Below are 19407 nucleotides of genomic sequence, written 5' to 3' on the forward strand. Positions count from 1 at the left end.
TATTCTCTGAATAGAGAATTAGTATTTGTATGTAAGTTATTTGTACAGTACAAAAGCAAAAAAAATAATTAAAAGAGTTGGATTTCAAGAAACATTTCTTCTCCTTTATAATTTCTCAGTTTAAATAATTAGTTTTTAGCTTGCAAAAATTTAAATGATCAAACCATTATTGTGGTTAGAAGCTGTTCCCAGAGCATTAGCATAAATGAAAAACTATTGATAGGTAATGGTTATCTTATAAAAATATATTAGCTCCTAACTTTTATAGAGGTATATTAGGTTCCCAATTGTTATTGAGATATATTCAAGCTCCCAACTGTTGTAGTGATAAATTCAAGTTCCTAACTGTTAAAGAGATACATTAGGTTCCCAACTGTTATAGAGATATATTCAAGTTCCTAACTGTTATAGAGATAAATAAGGTTCCCAACTGTTATTGAGATGTATTCAAGTTCCTAACTGTTATAGAGATATATTAGGTTCCCAACTGTTATAGAGATATATTAGATTCCCAACTGTTATAGAGATATATTAGGTTCCCAAATGTTTTAGAGATATATTCAAGTTCCTAACTGTTATAGAGATAATTAAGGTTCCTAACTGTTATTGAGATGTATTCAAGTTCCTAACTGTTATAGAGATATATTAGGTTCCCAACTGTTATAGAGATATATTAGATTCCCAACTGTTATAGAGATATATTAGGTTCCCAACTGTTATAGAGATATAATCAAGTTCCTAACTGTTATAGAAATACATAAGGTTCCGAACTCTTATAGAGATACATTAGGTTCCCAACTGTTATAGAGATATATTCAAGCTCCTAACTGTTATAGAGGTATATTAGGTTCCCAACTGTTATAGAGATATATTCAAGCTCCCAACTGTTATAGAGATATATTCAAGCTCCTAACTGTTATAGAGGTACATTAGGTTCCCAACTGTTATAGAGATATATTCAAGCTCCTAACTGTTATAGAGATACATTAGGTTCCCAACTGTTATAGAGATATATTCAAGGTCCTAACTGCTTTGCCTCATGTTGCGCTTGGGGTTCCCTTATATGTTATTTTCTACAAAAAAAAATTGGGGGGAGGTTTTCTTAGGTTGGTGGTTGGAGTCCCCCAAGAAAATAGCTTAAAACTACCACAAGATCCATAGCTATATTTTCTGTAGAGTAGACACCAATCGGTTCAGCGGATACCGAGATCTTGAGCTTTAGGCATAATGACAGACAAGCAGCGTTGCTTACAAAAAAAGAAAAAAAACAATCGGTTCAGCAGACACTGAGATCCTAATCTTCAGATAGATAGATGAACAGAAGGACAGACAGACAGCTGGACAGACGGACAGACAGACAGACAGACGTCGTTCTACATTGTAAATACAAAATATTTTAACACAATGAAGTCTATATCAAGGATGACAACATCCACAATGCGAAGCTCTGAATTACAAACGAATATGAACACTTGTAGAGTGTCATATATGTAATATAATTTGATTGTATATACAAATTTATATAAAATTGCTGTAAAATTACGTAAATACTTATATTTGCATGACTTGATTTGGTAAGTCATAATATAGTATTATTAAAAAATCTGAAGTAGACAAAATATTATCATACAAAAATAGATAAAAATCATTATCTTTACAAAGAACGGACTTTCTGGTAAAGATTATAGAGTTGCTACGCTTTCCTACTCGTACCTAACTGTTACAGTAATCATCATCTAAAGTTTGAAATCGATAGAATGAATCTAATTCATGCCTAAATAAACGAAAACAGCCAACCGTTACGTATAAATAAATATCTGTACAGTAACTACAAAAAAAATTGGAATACAATGAAGCTTTTATCTAAACAAATAATTACACATTAATTTTCATAAAACATTTGTATTAAAACGTAACAATTGTTTTTTACTTCTTCATCTATATATTCATTTGTTTACTTACGTAGTACAGCTGATCTAAAATAATTTCTTTTGGAACAATCTAGCTTCGAATTAATATTAAATTTTTAGAAAAATATTCCCTCTATTTCTTTCATTCATTTTTTTCTCTCTAATATTTCCTCTCTTCTTTATATTAAACCTGATAAATGATCAATAATGATCGCAGATTTGCTAAATTTACGTTTCGCAGATTTTTCAAAGCCAACTTTGACGCCAATATTCGGCCTGAGAAGGTCGGCTGGACACAAATGGACGCAACATTCGGAATTTCCGACCCCATATTGATTGAGGAAATGGTTTTCATATTTTTCTACAGTATATCTATGAGGGCCAAAATATTAAAAAATAATATCTTGTGACGTTGGGATAAGTTCTTTGTACATAACTAGCGGTTACACTCTATAGAGGCCTCTAGGGGCACATAAGGAAATGGGAGTTGGATTCGGTCACCCATGTTTTCTTTTCAGATTTAAAATAAAACAAGGATAACAACATCCATAAAAGCGAAGCACTGAAACGGTAGGACAAACGGACATTATCACTTGTATAGTGTCTAAACTGAATAATCAGAATATAAAAGTATAAGAGTCGAAGTTAAAAAACTGCTTGATACAGGAAAATGTTTATGGACATACTTACATTTTTAGGACTTGATTATAGAGTTGCTTCGCTTATGATATTGTTCTTTGTTGTCCCAGGAATCAATATACCAAAAATCAGATCAAACTGATAATTAGATCACATAAAAATTTGTTGTAAAAAAAGTAGAAAATCAACATGTTTAAATGGACATACAGACATTCTGGTAATGATTATAGAGTTGCTACGCTTTCTAAATCGTACCAAACTACTTATACAGGAATAATCATGCAAAGTTTGAATTCGATAGGACAATTCTAACATGCCTAAATTAACGAATAAAAGCTATCTATCTCGAACGGACGTACGGACGGACGGACCAACCCTAATTATAGAAAAGCTTCGCTTTTGAAAATAAAAAAATGGTGGGGGGGGGGGGGCGTTCGGTAATTTTTTTTCTATGGTCGATTTCTCTGTGGAGGGTGGTGGTACCCTCCAACAAAATAGTTATAAACCTTCAGAAATTTGATGGGGATTATTCAGGGATCTAAAGGGATAAGACAATGGTCGATGCACATCCCAAATTATTACCTGTTCTGTTGCTTATTAAAATTAGTGGTTGAAACGTTTGGACACTCAACTTAATGAACAGACCAATGAAAGTTAAATAAAACTCACCAAAGTTATTAAGCCAACGAATGATAAAACGTAATTATAAACTTTGGGGACTAGTGTAATAAAGAGCCCAATGTCACCTCCCTCTCTGGATTATTAATCCTTTGATTGATTTTATAATTCTTTGAAATCATTAAATTCGTATCTATTCTATAGAAAACTATTTGGGATAAAATATAAATCCATAAACAAAGAAGACAAAACCCATGAGTAGTGAAGCTCACAAATATAAACCAAATTGCTTAATAAATATCATACTTTATTATTATCAGGCCATTTATTATATTATTACTTTGATGTTTTACCAGATTTTCATGTACTCTAAAAAAGTGATACTCACTAACCCCCTATCCACCCATTTACCCAATCCCCTCCTATTGGATGAATCAACTAACCAATAAATGAGGTCCATATTAGCAACCTAAATTAAATACAAATTTTTCCCTGTTAATAAATCCACGTATTCTTTTCCATTTATTCAAGAGATACCAAATTCATAGGTAGAATTAAAATAATAACTCACTTAAAGTCTATAAAACTTACTAAAGCTCACACCTCTCTCCACCCCTCTCGAAATTGGTTTTAGGGAGAGTAAAAATTTACTGTTGTGATTTGCAAATCTCCATGGCAAAAAAAAGGTCTGTGAAAACCACTGAGGTAAAACAAATTTCTTTTCGGTGCCTTATCTCTCTCTGTATCATGTCCTTTGGGAATTTTGTTATTATCTGTATTATTATTCACTTACATAAATATATGCTGGAATATTCAGGGAAAGGACAATGGACGATGAATTGATTTGTATCCCCCATTAATATAAATAAAATAATACCTTCTGTAGATAAAAAATAACTGTTGGAAGGTATGAAACCCAAAAAATGAATTTCCAATAAAAGTACCCAAAGTTTTGAGTAAATAATAAAGATGACGTGTTATTTATTAATCTTAACTGTGTAATCTACAATGTCCCCTTCCCCCCTGAATATACTTAGAGATGTGTGATCAAGTTCGTAAAAAAAGTTAATAGGACCATCTAATCAAATAGCCACTGGTCTTATGATGGTATATTATGAATACATCTGTATGGTTTATAATAGGCAGGTAATTTAAGGGATAAGCCAATGGACATTAAATTGATTTGCATCCCCAATCATGATAAACAAAATTTTTCACCTTTTGTAGAACACAATTCTTAGTCTAAAGTTTTGAAACCAGTTTGAAACCAACCAAATTATTTTCACAGCTGAATAACAAATGCATAAGGTAACGTGGTTCTAAAACTTTGAGTACCAGTGTAGTGTCCCCAATGTCAAAAATACTTTTCAATTACCTGACATTTATAAAATAATAATTAGATTTTCTTTTACAATAATTACTAGAAGACATAGGATATAATTTATGTATAAAAAACCTAAAACAATATTTTGCCAATATAATGCTAAGTTTTTTATGATTTAACCTTTATTACAAATCTAAGACTCGATATTGATATTTGCGGGTAAATGATCGGACAATAATGTAATATGTGTTCATCATAATAAATTAATAATTTTTCCTTTAGAACCTACCCAGGGATCTAAAGGTGGTGGTTAAAATAAGTGGTTAAAAAATTAAAATGTAATGTAATCTTGAACTCAATCCTTATTAGTTTGACAACTCTGTTTTCTGAAAACCCCTCGTACAATATAATATTTAGCGCAATACAGAATCACTAAAAAAAACTCTCTTTTGCAGATTTAAAGGTTATAGCGAGATATATTATTTAGATTAGTGCCTCTAGTATTTTTATTCTAAAAATCGTTAAAGTAAAGTGAATGTGAAAGGCCTCTAGGGGCGTAGCCGCTGGTGGATAAATATAGCATTAGTATTCAAATGTTCCTTCCTTCTAAAATCATAATATTAATATACTATCCATTTCCTTAAAACTTACGAAGAAAACGACATTTATCAAGGTTGTTAAAAATTTCTCTGCATTAAAATTCCTTGAATTACTACAGATATAAACGGGAAAAGAACTCTGAAACTTAATGTGAAAATATTTTTAAATTTATATTAATTTTTGCCTACTTCGAATAAATTTATTTTTTTCTTATTTCTAGATAATATTTCTTATTGGGAAAATAAGATTTGTTGTTTTTTGACCGGCCGAAAGTTGAGTAGCGCGATAAGACCGCGTCAAATTTTGAAAGCAAAAGAACAACAATAACATTAACAAGAAAATAATATTTCTTGTAAATTAAAATAATATAATTGTTTATTATAATTTAGCAAATTTTTAAAAATCTTAACATAAAATTTTATTTTTTTGTCCATAAAACAATCAAAACTTAGATATAAACACACCAATATATAAGATTGATTGCTGGTTATTGAAGTAAAAGATATTACATTATTGTTTTTATTTTTAGGCTATCAGAGCTCACTGTTTACGTACGTAAAAGTGTACAAACCCCACCCCCCCCCCCCCTCCTTATTCTTTAAATATTACTTCAAATGAATTAAATTATTTTTTTTGTCACTTTACATTTGAAAGATTTTAAAAATAAATTATATTCATTTGAGACTTTATATTTTCAGGATTTTTTGAAATGACTGTATAGTATTTTATTGACTTTTAGATAACAAATACTGAAGGTATTGTTGGTTCTATTTCAGAATTTTTATAATTAAAGAGCTAAAAATAATAGTATGTTGCCTCTACATTGGGTTATTTATATTTTGTTTTACAGATTTTCAAAAATAAAATACACTAATAATATATATAAAAAGTTTAATTAAAATTATTTCCTCCTTAGACTGTCAGACAGCATGAAGAGACAACACTATAAAGAAAACCAGCCTTCTGTACACTGTGACAAAGTCCCCAGGCTTGATCATGTTCCTTTACAAAATATTGGCAATTTTGGTGATGGTATGCTTGGTCTCTTACCAAATGATGTTTTAGAGTACTTGTTGGTAAAATATCTGAGTCCAGCTGATAAAAAAAATCTTAAACTTGCCTCTAAAACTTGTGAAATTCGTGTTATGACCCTGGATAGAAAGCACATGAGAAAATGGAAGATTGTAATAGATAGGTAATAGGAGGCGTGTTTATCAAGATACAATTTTACCTTTGATGAAAGCTAAAATGAGACATTCAGTTTCTGGGAATCTAGAGAAAATTCAGCTTTCTATTGTAATTGATCCAGATACTAAAAGAAGTGGTGAATATTACTTAGAAAGATTGCTAATGTATGCTGATACTGTAATCAATCATTGGAAAAATAATATTATTAATCTTGACATGTGTGTTTGTGGCTCAGAATTCTTCTTGCTTGATCCAACTATTAAGCTATGCAACCTTAAAAGTCTTAGCCTTCAGAAGTATAAAGATGTCAATACTGTAACTTCTGAGCTTGTTGACTTTGGTTTAAAATCTTTATGTTCACGTTTTATTGAAAAGCATGCTGACACTCTTGAAAATCTTAAAATGATTGATGTAGAAGTTGAAATATCAAAAAAACTTTATCTCAAAACATTCGAATCATATGAAATAGATGTACTTTCTGTGTTGAGACAATGTAGCTCAACTCTTGAAACCTTAATATGGAGGACATCAGATAAATCAACTGAAACTGAGAATCCTGAATTTAAAAATTTACCATTGCAATTGATAGCATTGGAAACTAATCTTGAAAGAAACGCCATCCATGTGATAAAAACATGTAAAACAACTTTAGAGAGGTTGAAACTATTTTATTGGAGAAGTTATAACTTAGCAAAGGAAATTGAATCAGTTGGGCTGAAATTGAAACAGTTTCAAGCAAACATATGCAGATCAAAGTTAATTATATCCTTTTTAAAGGCCTCAAATTTAACTATTGAGGATCTTCAAATATACCTTCCCTTGAAACATAGTGAAATCCAATACAACAGAAATCTTGTCCTCAAAAGAATGAGAAAACTCTCAATAACACATGCTTCTGAGGAGCTATTTAACTTTTTGATACAGTCAGCTAAAGACACACTCACAGAATTAGATTTTGGTACCATTGAAGGCCAAGGGCCCAACATTCCTAAATTGCCCAAATTGAAGATATTTAGATGTATATCAGTGCTTTCACTCTCTGTGTCCTCACTACTAGAAGCTAATAAGGATTCCTTAGAGGAGTTACACTTGGTTGAGATAATAGATATGGAAAACTTTAGTCTAAATGTTTCTCAACTATTTCTCAAGAAACTTTGTGTTTACCACAATGACAGTACCAGAGTAGCATCAATCCTTATTGATTCATCAGCATCAACTCTTAAAGAGGTAGAACTTTATGGAATTAATGTTGATGAGGAATGCATCACAAGTCCAGAAACTAAACTCAGCTTGACAAGATTGGTGGCCAATAGGGTTAAACCTGAAATTGTATTACAGATGTTAAGATCAACATCAATTACCTTACGAGACTTGAACATTAAATATATAGATTCTCTTATGGATGAACATATTCCTCACACTGATATGATTAACCTTACGAGGCTTGTTGCAACTGAAGTTGCTGGAAATGTTGTGGACATCATCTTGAATTTACAGGAAAAACCTATCAATGTGGTTCTGTTAAGAAATATAATATAATTGTCATTTGTCCTTGTCTACAAAGTTTTTCGTTTATTTTTTATCTTTATACTCAATTATTAATACTTTTTTTCAAAACTTTAAAATGGCGGACACTTGAAATTTAAAATTTACAAATAAACCAAAAATAGTCTGTATTTAGGGACTTATATTGCCATTAAAAACATTTCAAAATAATTTTTTTTACTTAAACAAAATGAGGTCATATTTACCTAAATTATCTATGTCAAAAAAATATTCATTTATTCTAAATAATACCTAAGGTATGATGTTTTGTAGATCTACTAAAATTCTTAATTCTGTCAAGATTTGGGCAAAATGCGCATTGAATAAAACTGTTTACCAAAGATACAATATACTACGATGTAGGGCCACTGTGTTGTCGATCAAAAAAATAATTTCAACTTACTTAAATATAAACCTTAGGTATATAAAATACCTATATCAAATCTTGTTTATTATTTAATAGAAGATTAGGTACCTAGGTAATTATTGGTCTATTTCCTCAGAGTGCCCGTTAAGCACATAAACTCTACCCCTTTTTATTATGAATAAATAAATGTGGGGAGGGTAATTTTCACTCTTTACCTTACCTTTGCTGGGGGGGGGGGGGTAATTTTTACCCTTTACCTTATCCATGCGGGTGGGGGGATTATATCCTTTACCTTATCCATGTGGGGGGGGGGAGAATTATACCCTTTACCTTATCCATGTGGGGGGGGGGGGGGGGCTTGAACCTGGGCTTCCCATTTTAACCTATCTTTTAATAGATAAATAAACATAAAAATACTTACTGATTTATAAGTTTGTTTCAAAATAATTCCTGTGCTTTACACGGCACCTTGAGGTAAACGCTTGATTATTAACATAAGTTATAAGGGGGGGGGGGGGGGGGGGGTTAATGCAACCATCTCGTAATCAGTGAGCAAATGGTACTTAGAATTCAAATTTCCATCTGAAATTTTGCATTAGTAATCTTTGGTAGGTCTATTATCCCTAAATCGAACAAAAAGTTGGAAAAGTAACGGCTGGCGGCTTAGCCGTTTTACCATTTTTTGGATATTTATATTGCAAATTAGTCACGAAACCTATCTCCACATAATACTCTTTTCCACTCCAAAACGCTATCAAACGGTTCTAGATGGTAGCTGTTGGTTGGCACTAGAAGTTTTAAAAATGGTTATTACTAGGTATCATTTAACATGAATTAAACCAAAAATATGTTTTTAAAAGTTGATTTCTACGTAATTGATGATGGATTTGCCCTGAAAATAGGCAAAAAACGGCTAAACGGCTGAGCCGCCAGTCATTTATTTTTCCAACTTTTTGTTTGAAATAGGGACCCACCAAGGATTAATCATGCAAAAGTTCAGATCGAAATTCGGATTCTAAGTGCCATTTGCTCACTGATTACGAGATAGTTGCATTAAACCCCCCCCCCCCCCCCTTTATAATTTCCGTTTGCTGCCAATCCTCCAAATACAAGTATCGCACATACATTACTCGTGCAACTCATTATAAAACAACAATATGTTACTTTTTTTGTCCAAACCAAAATTCTAAAAACTAATATGTGTAGCAACTCTCTTATCGTTACCAGATTGTTAACATGTTGATTTTTATACTCTTTTGCTTTAATTTTTTATGTGATATAATTATCCTATTCATCTGATTTTTGTATACTATATTGTAAGTAAAGCATCTCTCTAATCAAGTTCTAGAAATGTAAGTATGTCCTTAAACGGTATCATGTATTTAAGTAGTTATGCAACAAACTTATTTACAATTTTGTTAAGGTACATTTCTTCATTTAGATTATGCTTATATAGCTTTTACACTCTACAAGTGTTGATGTTGATGGGGGGTGTCGTAGCTCAGTGGTAACGCACTGAGTTACGGGTGGTGAGAGTTCGAGTTCAAGTCCCCATGTGGCAACTCGAATTTCTCAGTCGCAATTCATTCACGCAACTTCCCCTTGGTTGTGTAAGAAGGGTGATAATTGGGTAGTTTGGATACTCAATAGTCACGTACATATAATCAGTGCAACCCTTACCAAAGCTCCTCTGTGGAGAGTGACATTCATTATGGTGACTTAATTTGGGACACCTGTCATACTCGGCAAGGATGAGGTAATAAAGAGTAGGTCCCTTGAGATAGCGGGTCAAGTAATTGTACTTGAGCAGGGTCCTTGAGCTGGCCCTGGTGCTAGCATACAAAACTGTCTCGTCCACTCCATGACTACTTAGTTCCAAACACTAAGAAACAATGTTGTCATCCTTGTTTCAGACAAAATGGATACAGATGGAGGAGGTGGAAACACAAATGGGAACTTTTCTTCTGATGTTATAACTCTAAATGTCGGAGGCAAACTCTTCACCACTACCAGGTTTGGAGATTCCCACTCCCTAAATAGTCAAAGCCTTCCCTAGATCTCTAAGAAGCTACACTGTAAAGGAGAACCGTATCGGTTCAGCGGTTAGCAAGATCCTTTGCTACCATGTTATCGGTTTGAAAGTTTACAGATTTAGTTACAAAATTGCAGTTATTTTTTCATTTGTATATTAAATCATCTAGGTATGAATAGTTGAATTTGATAGGATAAGATGGCTGTCGGGAAATTATATTATTGAAAATTATCGTTGCTCTTATTATTTGAATAGATTGTATACAAAAAGAGGTGCTTAATTTCCTTTTTTGTAGGTGGCGTTGTGTATTTATTTTGTATGGTTGATTTTCCTAGGAAGTTGATGGTACCTATCCCAAAATTGATCAAAACCATTCTAGGACATATATTAACTTTACTAAAAATAAGAAAGACAGACATACTATTACTTACAAATATTTTACTAGCTTTATATAAGGATCGGAAAAAGAGATAGATACCTAGAAATTTAACATTTTCTACAATTTATCGAGTTTTTCTAGATTGATTCCATTTAATGTTTAAAATAAGTTATCTTTTATAGGATGACCCTAACCTCTGTACCTGAGAGTGTTATAGGCAGAATGTTTGATCCTGCCAGCCCATTCCCACCTGCCAGAACTATAGGTAAGATCCTGCCAGTCCTTTTCCTCTGCCAGAACTAACCCCATGCCGAATCACAAGTATCCTTTGCAATGCATTTGACGTTTACAAAAGAATACCTAGTTATTTCGAATAGGGATGGGAATCCGTCGAATTTTTGGGCCGGATTCGGATTCCGGATTCTGAAGGAATCCGTCAAAAAAAGTGACGGATTCTTGCGGATTCCGGATTCTTATTTTTGGCGGATTCCGGATTCTAGCAGTATTTTAAAAGGCCGTCCGTCACAGAGGGATAGCTTTTTTCGTTAATTTATCACTATGTTACTTGGTTGAAGCCTTGATTTGTTTAAAGTGTTGACTTCCAGCATAACTAAAACATTTACATCACATTAATAAATTAAAAAAATTAAGTGCTACGTATGTCCTAAAAATGTGTTTGGTATTTTCTAACCTATTTAAATTAAATTTAGCCTACCAATTTAGAATCCGGAATCCGCTATAAAAAACGGATTCCGGATCCGGATTCGGATTCCAAAATTGGCCGAAAATTGGGCGGATTCCGGATTCGGATTCCGGATCCGGATTCCCATCACTAATTTCGAATGAATACAAGAAAATTTTTTTCTTTGATTAATTAGGGATTAATTAGATTAATTTTTTCCCATGCTAAGAAATATTTTATTACCCCCCCCCCCCCCCCTAGTTTTTCCCCCAATGAGGTTGGGGGGGGGGGGGGGAGATATGAAATAATAAATGAAGGAGCCCTTCTCTTCCCTAAATGCATTCAGTAAATTAAAGTTTTCTTCTTTATTTTTTCATTTTATTTCCACACCCAGCATATTTTTCATTATCCCCTTACCCCCCCACCCCACCTTAGCAAGGAATCCCATGCATTATAATACACCCCTGTTATATTATTAAAAGAAATATCGCAAATTATCATTTAAATTATAATTTAAAAATCTAGATGGAGCTTATTTTGTGGATTCCAATCCTACAGTGTTCTCTGTGATCCTTGATTACCTGCGATACAAAACTATTATTATTCCACCGGATATTCCTCCTGGTGCCCTTCAGGTTAGTAAATCATATTCATTTTCATTTGGAGATTTTTATTTTTAAAAGTGAAGTCCGTCCGTACATACGTACGTCCGTGATTGATAGCTTTTTTCGTTAATTTAGGCACATTATAATTGTCCTATCGATTTTAAATTTTGTATGGTGATCCCTGTAATAGTTAGGTACAATTTAGAAAGCGTAGCAACTCTATAATCGTTACCAGAATGTCCGTACGTCCATTTTCAACATGTTGATTTTTTCACTTTTTTAACAACAAGTTTTTATATGATCTAATTATCCGATTGATCTGATTTTTGGTATGCTGATTCCTAGGACAATTAAGTACCATATCATAAGCGAAGCAACTCTAAAATCAGGTCCTAAAAATGTAAGTATGTCCTTAAACATTATTCTGCATCAAGCAATTTTTCAACAAATTTACTTACAATTTTGCTTCGACTCATACATTTATATTCTGATTTTTCAGTTCAGACACTCTACAAGTGTTGATGCCCTTTTATCCTACCGTTTTAGAGCTTACTTTCATAGATGTTGTCATCCTTGTTACTTTGTCTGTTCGTAATTTCTTAACGCTATGGGAAAATATACTCATAAGCAATTGTCAGTTTAGATTCCTACGTCATATGCGCTAATAGTCTTTAAATTGTTTTGACCGTCTGTCTGTCGGTCATGCTTCAATGGATATAAGCCTTATTTTTTTTTTTTTTTTTTTTTTTTTTACAGATTTCGTGATTTTCTTTGAGTTTTGCATATTCTCTCTCTAACTTCTCTGTGTTTCAAATAACTGAAATCTGTTCTATAACTTATGCCCGTTTTTTTATATATTTTTTGCCTCGCTACTTATGGATGTTGTTATCCTGTTTAATTCCACATAACAGCGTCCTGTTAACAAATTGCTATTTTTCAGGAGCAAGCCAGATATTTTGGCTTGGACGGTTTAATAGAAGAAATTGAAACAAAGAAATTGGCTTGCAGAGTAAGGTGAGATATTGAAATTAAAGAAGAAGTTTTATACTAAACTTATATTGACAGAAAACATACTGCTTATTTTCTTTCATGTGTCGTATTTTTCAATGTTGAAGGGGAAACTCCTTTGCCCGAAAAGAAGCATTACTAATACTATAATGCACAGTTAGAACTTTAGACTAGAGTAAAGTTAATATACTTAATCCATGCCTTACTTTGTTCTAGTGGCGTATATTATATTACAACCAGGTTTAACTTCTTTCCCTACCCCACCTCTCCCTAATTAATATTATAAAACTAGGTAAATGGTGGATGATATATCATTACATTGATTTTCACTGGGCTCGGTAGCCGCCTGTAAGTTATTAGGGAAATTAACTTACTCAATTTTAAAAATCAGCTGAAAGCCTAAGCCTGATCCAAATGACAATCCCTCTTTTTCAAAAAAATTCAAACTGGTTTAAATTTGAGACTCCGCCGAGCTCTGGATTTTTTCTCTCCCTAAAATGGAAAATATCTACTCCTGTTGATTTTTCACCTTTTTTCAGGGTAAACGCAGGTGGAACTGTATTTGAAACATCCAGAGAAACTCTTATGAAACAGCCCAACTCTTATTTAGCTCAGGTTAATCAAATTCTTTTCAAAGTACAATCATAACCTAAAATCAAACCGGTTCTAAACCGTTGCAGCGAAAATTATGATAATTCTTACTCTTACATGATTTTTATGGATATTGTTCACATTTAACAGAAACGCGAATAAACTCTTTTTTAAATGCGAAAGCTCTCTTATATATGATGTCGTGTCAGTTGTAAGTTCGTTCTTATGTCTTAAGTTTCTAAAGATGATTTCTATGATGATGATTTCAAGTGGTTCAAGGCCATAGTTTACGAATTTACCCCTTAAAAAGAAAAAACGATAGCTACTTAGGTACTTTTTAAAAATCCTATATTTTTTTAGTTGGCTGAAGCGTCCACCTCAGAAATATTTATTGATGTTTGTCCAAAAGGTAAGCTATAGCTAAATTATGAAGGGAAAGGACAAATTGAGATAATTTTTATCACTCTATTTCCCTTTTAACTAAACACCTAGTATACTAGATAATTATAAAAAAATCTATAAAATATTTATGTAGGTACCTACTGATAAATATCATAATCAAAATCACACGAATCATAAGTTCATAACATATTCTATTAATGGTATAGTCTAGATTTTTGAAAGAATAAAATTTTTCCAATAGGGAGCCTTAAGGTAGTTAGTTGACTTTTAAAAGGTGAATTCGTCAAACTAACAATTAAAATATTCAATTATTAGTTATTATTGACACAACGGACAGAATAGGTGTAATTATAGAGTAATAGTCTTTTCTAATGCTTTTATATAAAGTAGTATTTTTTTTTGTCTGAAGCTAGAGATCTCGTAAACTGCTGGTCCGAATTGATTGTACTTTTTAAGGAAGATTTATAAATGTCTTTGGGTGGTTTTAGGTTATATTTCTGACCTCCTACTCAATCCCATAACGGCTAGGGACAAAGAAACCTATCATATTAAGTACCTAGAAAGTTTTTGTCTTTTGTTAAAGATCTCGGAAATTTTTGGTCCGAATTGATTGTATTTATCAGGAAAGATTTATCAATGTCATTGGGTGGTTTTAGGCTATATTCCTAACCTCCTTCGCTCTTCCCTAGAGTCTAGGGGCGAAGAAATCCTATAATATTAAGTAGCAAGTTTTTTGTCTTTAGCTAAAGATCTTGGAAACTACTAGTCCGAATTAATGGGAATAATCAGGGAAGATTTATCAATGCTTTTGGGTGGTTTTAGGCTTTATTCCTGACCTCTTTCGCCCGAGTCTAGGGGCGACGCAACTAATAAAAATATTTTTATTTTTAGCATTTGAAATTGTGTTGAACTTCCTTCGTTGTGGCGCCAGAAAAATTTCACCAAACACAAATGTTTGCACAGAAAGCATCGGACACACGGCTGAAGTTTTAGGAATTTTAGCAACAAATGTATAATATAGATGTATAATCCAGACAACTTCCTGGTCAAAGTAGTGTAAACTTTTTTCGTCTGTTAGCAAATTACTTTCTGTTCTTTTGTAGCAACTCGGCTGTGGTTATATTTCCGACACTATTGGCTGATATTTATAGACCCAATTGAAAGTCTATACATGGCGATCCCCACCCCGTGGGTAGAGTTACATATAGCTCGTGCCCTGTCCATTTTATTCTTTTACTTCAATATCTTTTTAAAAATAGAAAGTTATAAATAAAAGGATTAACTCATAGACCAGGAATATGTCATTTCCGGAAGTCCTTACCTTTTTGCATTTATTTAAAGGGTGTTAAGAAAAAACAATCGCTTCACTTTTTTCAATATAAACCTTACAGTCTTGGTCCAAAACTAATAAAAAATAATACAATTCATGCCCAAGCAATAAAAAGGAGAAAACAATATTGAATTTTAAATCTACTCACTCTTCCATAGCACTAGAGCTTAAGACCTACCCCTTGCAGAGAAATTTGCCCTACGCCTAAATGCTTGCATATTTTTATTACAAATTAAGACAAATGTTTTTTGTTTTTTTTAAGAACAACCCATCTTAATTACTTGAAATCTTGGAGATAGACCCCATAATGTTAGGAGTTTTGGATGTGTCTATAGAAAGGTTTTTACATGCCCCATCAAAAACTCTAAACATTATGGGGTCTGTCTCCAAGATTTGTATTTATGGTGGTTCAATTTGTGAGCGATTGGTTTTTTTAACACCCTTTAGCTATTGGATTTTATGAACTATTTTGTATGAACTTAACATAACATAATTGCGGTGCCATGTCTGAGTGACTCGAACTCAACACCTTTGAAACTATTTGCAAAAGTTTGATGGATTATTATTTTTCAAAAATTACTTGCTAATGTTAAGTAAAAGAATTTGATATGAAATATTTTGTTAGAATAAAACCACTGCACAGGAATTAACATTTGTATGGAGAGCAAGAAGGGAAAAGAATATTGTAAGGTAAAAATAATAGAGATAACCTAGAGACTCACTCTCTTAATCAGCCAATAGAATAATAGTGGAGGTACATTCCAGACATGACATTATTGGTTGAAATATTTTAATGATTTTTCACGTATAAGGGCATATTTTTTTCATTTTGTTCGCATTTTGAGCAAGCTATAAATTGTCGCATACCCTAGGATAAAGCTTTTCTCGGGTAAATTATTTTAATTTATAATGTAAAGCAAGTGGCAAAACATATAATAAGTTAGTTATGGATTGTTGAATTTCTTATCATAAAGTTAGCTTTCTAAAAAGGGGGGAGGCGGAAGTGACACCTTTTGACACCAAAACTAAAAGTCAAAGGAACTCAACTAATAAGATAAAGAGTTACAGCTATGAGATTTGGCATAAGAGTTACTTTAAAGAGGTACAATATGCAACTGTGACGAAACCGTCGCTCCCGCCCAAAACCGCCGTTTCCCGCCTAATGTTTTTTGCCTTTCCAATCATCTGAGATAACTTTTTTTTTAATAAAAATTTCCCTTATTCTTATTATTATGACAAGTAAAAATATAAGGGAAATTTCTATAAAAAAAAGTTTATCTCAGATGATTGAAAATTGTCTAATTTGGCGAGAAAAGGCAAAATAAATTTCGGCGAGAAACGGCGGTTTTTGTCAGCAGTTGCGGTTTCGCCGCCGTTAGTTTACAGTTCCATATTGTACCTCTTTAAAGCAACTTCTATGCTAATTCTCAGAGCTGAAACTCTTTTTTTTTGTTAAGTTCCTTTGACTATTAGTTTGTGTTTCAAAAAGTGTCATATCCGCCTCCCTTCTTTTTAATTATATCGTTGAAAAAATTTTCGTCGCCCATCTCGTGTAAAAAAAATTATAAAAGGTTTTTATCTGCTAAATTCAAGTCAGATGAAAAATGGGGTCAGATGGACCACATAGTTATATTATTTTTATGGTAAAAATTTACGTTTATTATTTTTACTTGTGGAAATATCTGTTCTTGTCTACTTCTTTTCATCTTGCAATAAAACAGGCAATTTCTAATCTGATATGACTTTTTTTATAGTTTTTATGACATTTTTCCACAAATAGTAAAATAAAAATCATACAATTATTACCAGTTTTGTTGGCTTAGGCCTTCGGCCTCTTGGGGCCAACAATCCTCAAATTTATCCTTGCTTTAGATTTCCTGGATTGATGATCGAAGGGACAAATCAAGATTCTGTAACTGTAAAATGTTGGGACTCAGGAATTTATTTCAAACATCTTTAGTAGCGAAACTACTCTTTAATTAAAAATATCTGTCCGTATATAAGTTCGCCATTTTCTTATGGCCATGTTTGCTATTGAGTTTTTTTGTCTTGCTGTTTTTGTTAGGTAGTAAATGATCTAGAGCAGTTTATGGTTTAATGTTCCTGGTAACGATTATCTTCAAAAATTTATTAATTTTAATGGCTTGTAACGGTCAAACTGTGGAACGTTTAGATAATGATAGCACAAATTTTTAACTGACCTTCAATTAATCTGGAATATTCATTACTCAATAGTGAATAAGTTATCTCACAGTGCACATAAATGCACGAAAAAGACTAACTTTACGCGTTTTTTCTTCAGTGAAGCTTTCCCTATGCATAATTGAATCTTGGCTTTCCTAGATTATTTGTATGCCTTCTCAAGCCACTTCACATTCAGCCGTTTTTCTGATATACAGTATACGTTACGAAAAATGACCGGTCTTTAAAATGGTCTAGACCCCCCCCCCCCCATTCCCCCCTGTAATGAAGTTGTAACCCTAGTTTATGTGTGTGTGATCTTTGTATACATGTATGATGGTGTTTGTATCAGTCTATTAGACTAAAGATCATTTTCTGAAATTCAGCAGGCTATGAAAGAAAATATTCAAAATGAAAAGATTCCAACCCTTATTATTTTAAGTAAATGTTACCTAAGCCGAAAAATCACATAGTAAAATTGACTTAAGCATAGGGGTTGCTAAAAGTTTTATCTTACGCATAAAATTCTGCTTCCATAGACACTTTACCCATCTTCCTAGCTCTCATACAAGTCATTTGAGCCCAAAAAGTATGTATCAAGAACTCAAAATTTATGATTTTTCGACTTGACTAAAGTTAACTTAAAATACAGAAGGGTTGGAATTTTTATTTTTATTTTTAATATGCTTTCATAGCCTGCTGAATGTCGGAAAATGTTCTTTGATCTAATTGACCGATACAAACACCATCATACATGTATTGTATAGTATATAAAGATCACACACACACAAAAATAGGGTTACAACTTCAAAACAGAGGGGGCTAGACCATTTTAAATACCGATCATTTTTCGTAACGTATACTGTATCTAAAATAAATGGTCCTATGACAAACGCAGGAGTCCCAAACGTCGGAGTGGTCAAACGCAGGAGTGGACACTTCTAACTAACCAATTTTAGACCATCTTATAGGTTTTTAAATGCCTAATCCCTGCGGGGGGCTTATTTGTACAAATTCATATCTTAACCTAACCTAATCTGCATAGAAATACTTAATTAGATTAATATTTTAACACTCCTGCGTTTGTCCACTCCGACGTTTGGGACTCCTGCGTTTGTCCTGGAACCAAATAAATGATTCTATGCTCTAATCCAATTTGACTGGTTTCATTTTTTGTTTGGTTAAATCTTGGCGTAAATTTAAATGTTTGAAATATTTATTCATTCTAGAAATCATAGAAATGTTTCTTCAGCTGATGATTGGTTGGTTAATGATTAATGATTGATATTTTCTACCACACCTGGACTATCTTCAAGATTCTTAATGTATGTGAGTCTTTGTTGATAATGATTATTTTAGAAAAAAATATCATAATGTTTGAGTTACATTTTCTTATGATGAAATATTAAATAGGAATTAAATTATTGATTGCCGAAAAATTTAAAGGAAAAATAAGATTGATCTTAAATCATTTATATAAATCTATCTCATATTATTGGTTTTTATTTGATTATTTTATATTATAACAATTTAATTTAAGGGAAATTTATTATTTTATCAGTTTTTGCCATCAATTTAATGTTCATAAATTGCATTTTAATGAAGGATTTTTTTATTTTTATGTATATACTACATTAATGTTGATTTTCTCATACTTTTCAAGAGGTAGGTACTCAAAGAGTATTTTTATATAGAACTAGTAAGTCCAATAATTTTTGTATTTACTGATTACCTAAAAAAAAATATTTTTCTCTTTTTGTCAAAGCTGTTAAATACTAGGTATGAATCAGAGGAGATACGATAAATTAATTTTAATTATGATAAATGATGCAAAAAAAACCTTTTTAATAAACATCTTTGCCTCTTTTGTAGTTTCAAATTATTGGTGAAAAAAATTGAATATAACTAATTGGATGGAACTACCTCTTTCATCTTATAAATGTGTAAATATTGATGTTTCATATTTTTATATTTTTCATTGTTAAAATTTCAGATTTAAAACAAAA

General features: G+C 32.1%; 2 protein-coding genes across 2 annotated transcripts in view; both read left to right on the forward strand.

The window, feature by feature from the left end:
- The window catches only part of LOC145325114 (uncharacterized), a 51505-nt gene extending 32098 nt beyond the window's left edge, over positions 1-19407 (forward strand). The window contains exons 2-11 of the mRNA XM_080167962.1: positions 10103-10204; positions 10785-10867; positions 11810-11919; positions 12830-12903; positions 13437-13512; positions 13849-13897; positions 14782-14881; positions 15862-15910; positions 17093-17155; positions 18629-19407. Coding sequence (XP_080024088.1) covers positions 10110-10204; positions 10785-10867; positions 11810-11919; positions 12830-12903; positions 13437-13512; positions 13849-13897; positions 14782-14881; positions 15862-15910; positions 17093-17155; positions 18629-18679 — 750 coding nt within the window. The 5' untranslated portion in view covers positions 10103-10109 and the 3' untranslated portion in view covers positions 18680-19407. The remainder of the gene's footprint in view (positions 1-10102; positions 10205-10784; positions 10868-11809; positions 11920-12829; positions 12904-13436; positions 13513-13848; positions 13898-14781; positions 14882-15861; positions 15911-17092; positions 17156-18628) is intronic.
- On the forward strand, positions 5788-7896 carry LOC145325111 (uncharacterized). The gene is made up of 2 exons (XM_080167959.1): positions 5788-5846; positions 6008-7896. Exon 2 carries the CDS (start codon positions 6328-6330, stop codon positions 7816-7818), a length of 1491 nt encoding a protein of 496 aa, XP_080024085.1. The 5' UTR covers positions 5788-5846; positions 6008-6327; the 3' UTR covers positions 7819-7896.

This window comes from Acartia tonsa, chromosome 7 (assembly GCF_053477335.1).
Source record: "Acartia tonsa isolate MP-2025a chromosome 7, ASM5347733v1, whole genome shotgun sequence".
Classification (NCBI taxonomy): Eukaryota; Metazoa; Arthropoda; class Copepoda; order Calanoida; family Acartiidae; genus Acartia; species Acartia tonsa.

Coding starts and splice junctions, on each gene's coding strand:
- LOC145325111 (XM_080167959.1), top strand. CDS start 6,328: ATGAAAGCTAAAATGAGACATTCAGTTTCTGGGAATCTAGAGAAAATT.